The sequence below is a fragment of the Camelus ferus genome, chromosome X (assembly GCF_009834535.1).
Source record: "Camelus ferus isolate YT-003-E chromosome X, BCGSAC_Cfer_1.0, whole genome shotgun sequence".
Taxonomy (NCBI): Eukaryota; Metazoa; Chordata; class Mammalia; order Artiodactyla; family Camelidae; genus Camelus; species Camelus ferus.
The window spans coordinates 94,465,640-94,474,561 of NC_045732.1; the positions used below are offsets into that span (position 1 = coordinate 94,465,640).

Consider the following 8,922-nt stretch of genomic DNA (forward strand, 5'->3'; position numbering starts at 1 on the left):
AAGGAACAATAGCATTTTCGAGGAAAAGCAGTACTCCTAAAATTCAATATAGCTTATAACTCTAAAAACACATGGCTGTTCTCAGCCAAAGATATGGCATTTTTAGGAAAAGAAGGTTAATAAGAAGACAGACAGGAGTGAAAAAAGTCTTCATGACTTCAGCTTCTCCAGGGCATCAACCAGTCAGCATCAGCCATCCAGAATCCAGCACCTGCAAACTTACATACAATTAGGAGAAAGCTTTTATTTTATTTTATTTTATTTTATTTTATTTTATTTTATTTTATTTTATTTTATTTTATTTGTGAAAGCCCCTATTTTAAAAGTGTGATACTCAAAGTAGTCTACTTTGTTAAAATAAATGTATGAAATAAGAATATAAATATGTATTATATATATATGTGTGTGTGTGTGTGTGTACTCAAAATAATTAAAAAAGTGCTTAGCTTGGGTAATGGCATAATGCATTATTTTAATTTTCTATATTATAATTTTGGTTTTCAAATTTTCTGTGAAGTAAATGAGTTACTTTTTCATCAAAAGGAGGGAGTGTGGTCTTAAGAAATTGGTTTTTCTTTGGAGTGTTTCCACTCTTACTTACCTTCCTGAAATTAGTGAGTTTGTCCTGGGTCCAGGCTTTCACTCTCAACTGCCACGCAGACGTTCTTGCATTTATAGCAGGTCTTGCGCCAGGGGAAATTCATCCCTTTACAGGACAGGCACTCCCAATTCTTTGCTCTGAAGCGTGAGGCAGACTTCTTTCCCCGATGCTGGGAACCCGAGGCTTTTTTCCCTTTTGGTTGCTTGGCCTTCTGCTCTTGAGACTCCTGTTTCTTTGGGCTTTTTCTCACACCACAGCTTGTGCTGCCTCTCAGGGGAGATGTCCCCTGGGGCCTCTCTGGACCTTCTTTGCTGTGGCTTTTGCTGTTCCCTGAGGGATACATCTCCTGGGGCATCACTGGACATTTGTTCTGGCCGTGGCTCCTGCTTTCTCCAAGGGGGGCTGTCCCCTGGGGCTTCTCAGGTTCTTCTTCCTGGCTGTGGCTTCTTCTGTCCCCCAGGGAGGTCATCCCCTGAGGACACACAGGACCTTCCTCTTGGCTGTGGCTTCTGCTGTCCTCCAGGGGATATTCACCCTGGAGGTTCTCAGGATATTCCTCCTGGCCATAGCAACTCTGGTCACACAGTGGGGCCATCTTTTCCTGGACCCCCACTGCAGCCCACGGGCCAGGTGGGTAGATCCCCGAAGTAAGCATCTGGGTTGCCGCTGCCGCTGACGCTGTTGCTGTTGTGGCTGCTTCTGCTTCCATAACTGCTGAGGGTAGTAGAGGTGTCGAATATGGGAAGCCCATTTGGAATGGCACATGGAATGGATGTGGCACCGGCACTGGCAGAGGAGGCTGCATGGCCTGGGCCCAGGGGCTCTGGGGTCCAGGCACATAAAGCACAGCTGCTGGGGCTGCCACCTGGGCCTCTGACTGTGGCACGCTTTGTGCCCCCATAGTCATCATCTTGCCCTGTTTCTCTGCATCCATGGGCCACGCTGTGGCCCCAAGCTGCTCAGCTGGAGGCACAGGCACCGGCACTGTATCATGAGCCGGTGGGGCGACCTGGGCGGATCTCTCGACCTGGAGCAGTCGCACACGCAACGTATCGCGCTCATCCATCACCTGCTGTAGGGCGACCCGTGCGCATCGTAGCTGCACGGCTGCCTCCTCGCGCTCCGCGCGCAGGCGCTGTAGCTCGGAGGCCAGAGCCCAGGAAGCCGCCTCGCGCTCCTCCACCTGGTCCTGCAGCCGCTGGACCTGGCGGGCCTCCTGCTCCCGCTGCCTCGCCCCCACGCGCACGCTCAGGGCCAGCGCGCTCCAGACACAGGCCCTTTTGAGGGGGCGCGGCACCTGCGAGTCAGCCACGACCACCCGGAGCCGATCCTCCACCTCATTCCAGGGCCGCGAGCGGAAGGTCACGTAGAAATCGGGGCCGCCCCCATTCATGAGGACCTCATTGTTGATGAACCTGATCACCTCGTTGTGGCGGAACCCACTGGCGTGGTCCCCAAAGTCCAAGGCCATGGCCGCTGCGGCCTAGTCAACCGACCGCCTCACGGGAGACGCCGCCCTCGCGGCCGCTCCGCCAGTAAAGGCTGCGGCGGCCACCGAGCCCGCTCCTCACCTCCCGGCTCAGTCCTCTTTCGGTCCTACGTCAGTCCTGGCCGCCTCCTTGCCTCTTGCCTCCCTCACGCTCCAACTTTCCTCACAGAGAGTAAAGAAGATGCCCTCACCACGCCAACCCCAACTGGGCTGACGGCAGTGTGACGCGTCACGGGGAGCGCCAAGTCACCTCGCAAGGCCTGCTGGGACCCGCTTTCCTGAAGAGCACCCCCTTGGGGGCCAGCGGACCGGAAGCTATATTATGTAATACAGCAAGCCCAGATGTGGCGGCGAGGGTGGGGGCTGGGCGGGGGCTGGGCGGGGGAGGAGGGGGGGTTGTGCAGGCAGCCCGGCGCAGGCGCGCGCAGTGGGGCGGGCACAGTGACGGGCACAGCAGATTGCTTGCAGACACTAATAGTTGCTAGTCACACACCTAGGGGCTGCACCAACACACACACTCCTGCTCTAGAAGGAAGAATGAGTCAGAGAAGATCAGAGGACTTCTGAGAGAGGGAGGGCATTGAACTGGAGGAGACTGGAGCTGCAAGACACTTAGTTTAGGGAGGTACCTAGGGTGCAAGCCTGGGATCTATCAGAACCCAGAAAAGAGGCAAGACAGTGTTGAGAGAGACTTGAGAGAGAAGGCTATGCTTAAACTACTGATGTGGGGAAGGTGATGAGGCTGTATGTTGGAGAAGCAGTGGGAACCAGGTAAAGGAAACCAGAATATGGCACCCCAAAATATGCTACTTTGGCATATTTATTACTTTGAATTAAAATTACTTAAGAAGCAGCCAGTGCAAGAAGGAAGCCCTGACCGCTCTTTGTCCTCCTAAAAGCAAAAAATAAATATCCCATGTGAAAGGTACCCTCCCTGTACCAACAGGGTATAAGGCATCCTTATCAGTGACTACCTGTAAAAATAAATAAATAAATAAAATAAATAGTTTAGCCAGCAAAATTGAGTTTGTTCAGGAATAGCAGAGGAATTAAATTTAGGACATGCAAACTATGGCAAACCATAAGCAAGCAGAGAACAAAGAAGTGGAGTGATCTTTTATAGAGGAAAGGAGGAAGTTGGAAGGGATTGTTTTGGATGAAAGTTCATTGAGAGTAGGACTTCAGAGTTGTGGCAGCTTCTCATTGGCTGTGTTATGACAGTTTCTCATTGACTAAGTTGTTGCTGGGCGAAGAGAAAATCTTCCTTCTTCTGCCTGGGGTATGTAAAGTAAACTTCTGCCTGCTGGGATGTGTAAAGTTAGCTGTGAGAGTGGCATGTGTGTGAAAGCTTCCCCTTCAGGGTTTTCCTACTCCATTTTGAATGAGGTTTTCCTTCATTGATTTTTCACATTTTCCCCTTTTAATCAAGATTTTTCCTCAGAAGCATTGCTGATCAAGTCAGGTTTTCCACATTTAATGGTTTTGTCCCTCGGTTCCAGGAGGGACATTTACTGGTCCTTGTCATGTTCGTGTTAGAGAGAAAGTGTACAGATTGGAAACTGTTGAAGTCACATTAGAATAACAAGGAAGGGTAGGAGGAAGCACCCTCAGGCATTTTCCATCTAAATTCTATATCTTATCAAAATCAAAGTGTTAGAGATCATCTTGAAGCATTAAGCTAGCATCACCTTTTTGTATGTCATTTCTACTAGGATTTGACAGACAATAGCTACAAAACTTAAAAATAATTATGCAAAGTAAAATTGAAAGTTATATAACAAATCCAGTTTGTATGATGGTTCTAAACCAGACCTTAGACCTGAAGGTAGCCAACTGAACAAATCAAAGGATCATGGAGAGTCAGGTGAAATTTATTGTAACCAGTTTGCTTGTTCCCCGATCTTGTGTAATTGAGTTTCTACCTCTCGAGAGACACTTATCCATGTGCAACAGACGGTATTTGCTATCTCACAAATGCCTCCTTATTCAGCAAGTAGGTAGTCAAGGACTATGTGAATGTCTAAAACTGCTTTAGCCAGCAAGTCAAGTGATTGTTGTTGGGATGCTACTGCTTTGGCTACAGAATTGGCTAGCTTTCCTTATATTAGGGAGAGATTTCTGATCAGGCAATCATTGGCATTTTAACCCAAGAGAGAAAAGCTCTCCCTATGGAGACAAACCTGGAGCTATGTATGCCTCCTGGAGGCTCTCATTTAAGACAGCTATGGAGGCTTAATAGGGTGGACCAGTGAGAGACTTCTGATTTGTTATGGGACAGTTAAATATACTAATAAGCATTAACCTCCAGTTTGCCAGCTAGCTAAACATTCATATACCCATGGGAAATGTCATTCACTGCAGACAAAAATGAAACCAGATGGAGCACAGAAGACTCCAGCTGATGTCTGGATATTGATAAATCCATTTGCTGAAATAATCTGATCGACCTTTTCAAGCCAGGGATCAGAGGAATTGGGATGACATTCTTTGAGGTACCAACCCATGCTAAAAACGTTTTTTTCTAAAAGCCTTGCAAAGAGGATTAAGCTCATTTTTATTTCCCTTGGGTGCAGGGAACCATATTTGGATAAGAAAAAGGACATGGAGAGTGAAGTTCATACAATCGACAAAAGTAGAGGTGTTTAGTTGCAGTAGTATGGTTATAACTGGGGGAAGATTGAGATAAGGCATGGGAACACTCTGTCATAATAGCCTAACTGATAGGTTAGATCCGTAGGCTTGTGGGTATAATTAGCTGTGGCATTTGGGATTAAAGAGAAATTAGTTACAGATAAGACCAGGGGATCAACATCATGAATAGATTCGAGTTTCTGATGACAGATCCAACAGTCAGAAAAGTTTCCCCCTTTTGCAATAGATTGGGAAATGTGGATAAGAGCATTGTCTTTCCAAGAAGGAAAGGGAGAAAATAAGGTAAGAAGCAAAGAAAAGGGTATACAGGCCTGGTCTGGTCTGGTCATCTTGGGAAAGCTGTCTCCATCAGCTGTCATTTGCTTCAATTCCTGGAATTCCTTTATTTTCAGGTCACCAGTTGTTATATAGGTCCAGTCTAGGTTTGGTGCTTTCTTTATATGTACCACATGTATCCAAGAGCCTGTACCTTGGAGTTTGGAAGCATAAGGGCTGATTAACAGTACCTGGCAGGGGTCTTTCCAATTGGGTTGAAGAGACTCTTTCTGGAGATATCTTTTCCAATAATCTCCAGGCTGTAAGGTGTGATGTTTGAGGTCTTCATCTCCCTGGAGCATGCTGTGAAAATATTGCTCTACTAAAGCATGGCTATTTTCAATGGATGTGATCAGACCTTTGCAATATTGAAGTATATCTCCTTTTATTAATTGTGTATCAAAAGAGGCAGAAGCTAGATGCATGGGGCACCCAGTAATTATCTCAAAGGGTAAGAGCTTGTGCATTCCAAAAGGGGTGGATCTGAGATTTAGAAGGATCAATAACAATGCTTTTGGCCAAGGTATTTGGAGGGTGTCCACAAATTTTGCCAATTGAATTTTAATGATACCAATAGTTTGTTCAATTAGTCCTAAAGACTAAGCATGATAAGCGTGGTGAAAATGCTATAGGTCTGGGAAAACTGCACAAAGGTAATATTTGGTCAGTAAAATGGGTTCCCCAGTCACTTTGGAGCTCAAGAGGGGTAACCCAGCTTTTAGACATTGAAGAAGCAGTAGCTTATCTACATAGAGAAGCTTTGACCCAGTGGGAAAACATACAAATCATGACTAAAACATATTTATATCCATGAGATGGGGAAAGCTTAATAAAATCCATTTGCCAAACCTTGATGTTAAAGGGCATGCCAAATATCAGTATAAAGTTTGCAATTTTGCCCTTGTCTAGAGTACAAGCCAAGTAAGAGCTAAAATTCAGCCTGTTGGGCCAAGGTAGCTGCAAAGGTGCTGCCTCAGTGACTTCAAAAAATTTGCACTGTGGTGTCTGACAAGATCTGTTGAGGATTTCACCCATAAGGAGGGTGGCAGTTGATCCAATGGGAGCAAATGATTTGTATCTTTAGAATTAGCTCTAATGCTGTCAGACACAGGGCAAATAAAAGATGTTGAATTTGATTCAACATTTGATTCATCTAGTTGGCTATTTTGGTTGCTACTATTAAATTTTAGAATTATTTCCCCTCTTTGGGAGAAAGAAATTCCAGCATGCCATTTTTCTAAGAAACATCAGCCCAATAAATGAATAGGGGTGGAGGAACTAAGGAAGAAAGAATGGGTATCTCTTAGAGGTCCTAAACAGAAGGGGATAGGTTTAGAAACAGGAGCCTCTTGAGTTTTATTTGTAATCCCCAATGTTTGAACCATTTTAGTACTCCAAGGCAGGAGCTGTTTAATAACAGTGAGGTTAAACACCAAGAGTGTAACTCCAGTGTCAGTAAGTACAGAGAGATATTTATTCCCAATCTGGAGAGTGGGTTTTTGAAGTTGATTAAGGGAAATAATTGGGGGAAAAACCCTGTAGTTCCTCAGAGTCCCACCATGGGCGGGGGGGGGGGGGCATTAAGGAGGGCATTGGAAAGGCTACTTAGAGGGCTGAAGGCACCTGGACTGCTTAAGATTTTAACAGTCATTCTTCCAATGTCCTGGCTTTTTGCAATAGCAGCAGAGGCCAGGAGGGTTTTGGTTTTGTTTAGGAGCATGCATTTGTTGGAGTTCAAAATTGAGAATCTTAGTGGTTTTCCTCTTCAATGGATCATCTAGGGTGCCCAAACCCCTAACTTCTACATCTTGTCAGTTCTTCACAAATGTATTGCTTCTTTGTCCAAAAAGTTATAAAAGCTGCCTTCTTTGGTTACCTCTTTGTCTCTCATTTTTATGGGGCTCCTGTACATAAGAAATTAACTTTGTTTTTCTCCTGTTAATTTGTTTTATGTCAATATAATTATTAGACCAGCCAAAGAACCTAGAAGGGACGAAGAGAAAAGTTTTTTGCCCCTATACAGGCTCAGCTGTGTACTCTGTACATGAGTGAAGGGAGAGCCTGGCAACTATGGGGGGATTATAAGGCTCAAACTGTTGGTGAAGGCTGGTGAGGGGCACTGGAATGATGGCGGAGTGGATAAGGAGGAACAGGAAACCAGACTAAGATGTTCTGAGAAAACAGAGAGCTATCAAGAAAAAGAGGCCACAATGAGAATGAGTGACCAAATCAGTGAAGAGGAGGGAAGAACATTTCAGATTTCAGCATTCCAAACCTGAGTACTTTAATGGGTGATGAGACAATGTTTGTAGTAAGTATGGGAGAAATGAATCATAGTGAAGATATTGGATCTCAGATGTTTCCGGGGGCTTCCAGAGGACACAAGTAGAGGGGTTTCCATTATGGAGTGGGTGGAAGACAGTTCTCTTAGTTCAGCTCCTTCTCTTGGACTTCTTAGTTGCTATCCTGTCTTCAAGCCTCCTACATAGTTCCTGCCTCATTTGCTCTCACAGGAGTATTTTCTCTTCTCAATTTTAAAGCTACATCCTTCACCTGTGATTTGGATCTCAGCCTTTCCCATCTCAGGGAGTTCAATCCAGTCATAATCTCTTCACTCTCCTCTGTTTAAGCCTCTTCCTCTCTACTAGCTACTCCCCATCATGGTATGAGTGTGTTTGAGCTTCTTCCATCCTGTAAAATGTTCTTATCTACATTTCCTGTACCTTAATTTACACCCAGAAAACTACAGAAAATATTCTAAAGATACAAGTTTCTTCTAACTTGACTTTTCTGTAGCCTTTAACTCTATTGAACTTTTCCCTTTTTGAAATTCAATCCTCTCTTTCCTTTGGTGACACCAGATTCTATTGATTTTTCTCCTGTCTTTCTGGCTGCTCCTTCTTAGTTTCCTTTTGCTGTCTGCTGTGCTTCCATTCACCCCTTAAATACTGGCATCTCCCTGAGTTTTGTCCCTTAGACCCCTTATTTATTTTCCAGGCACTCTTCCTAATTCCAGACACTCTGTGTGATCAAATCTATTCTCTTGTTCTTAATTACCATCATTAATTGCTAAAGACTCTAAAACTTTATACCCAGTTCTGTTCTGTGTCTCAGACTTGAGATGTACCTAATAAACTAACTAGAAATCTTTTCTTGGATTTTCTATAGCACCTTATTCTCCACAAGTCTTAAACTCATCAGCACCACTTTGGACAAATGGCTTGTCAAATTTCTTACCAGTTTTGAGGATCCACTTCCTCAAAGAGTTGTTGCAAGGATGAAATAAGAATATATATATATATATATATATATATATACACATACATACATATATATATAAAGTAATTTTTACTTTCATTAGATCATCCTTATTAAAGAAGTCTTCACGCAGAAGGGATTTGGGATGTGAACACTGGGTAGAATTTAAATGAGAACACTGAGGGAGAAAACAAACCTGAAATTGACAAAAGATGTTTCTCTGTCATTTACCAATCAACCATTTGTCTAGCATTTGTACCAGGTCACCCTGTTCTACCGTATCCAGTTGAATCATATTGCTCAATTCATACAACAACTGCCTCTTGTGCTTTCATTCCACTATGTTTTTAGAAGCTGGCATCTGGTCCCCCACCTACCTGCCTTCTACATTTCAGCTATTTCCATGGATGCTCTTTGCTAGAGCTACACATCTGATACCACCAAGGATGCACCATGTGTGTACTAGCATTTGTGATATTCCCAGGGTCTTTGTTGCCTTCTGGGTACTGAAGGCATCATCTGCCTCTGAACAGAAACAAAACATAATCTGTATATTGAAAGTAAAAACAGTAGAATTGTTGGAAAGTAGAATTAAGACTACATTTAG

The 8,922-nt window shown here is 44.2% G+C and overlaps 1 protein-coding gene across 1 annotated transcript; it reads right to left on the reverse strand.

Annotated features, from left to right (window-relative positions):
• Positions 1-611: 611 nt before the first annotated feature.
• On the reverse strand, positions 612-2,072 carry LOC116661896 (testis-expressed protein 13D-like). Its single transcript, XM_032474728.1, has one exon. The coding sequence runs from the start codon at positions 2,070-2,072 to the stop codon at positions 612-614; it is 1,461 nt and encodes a 486-aa protein (XP_032330619.1).
• Positions 2,073-8,922: the final 6,850 nt, after the last annotated feature.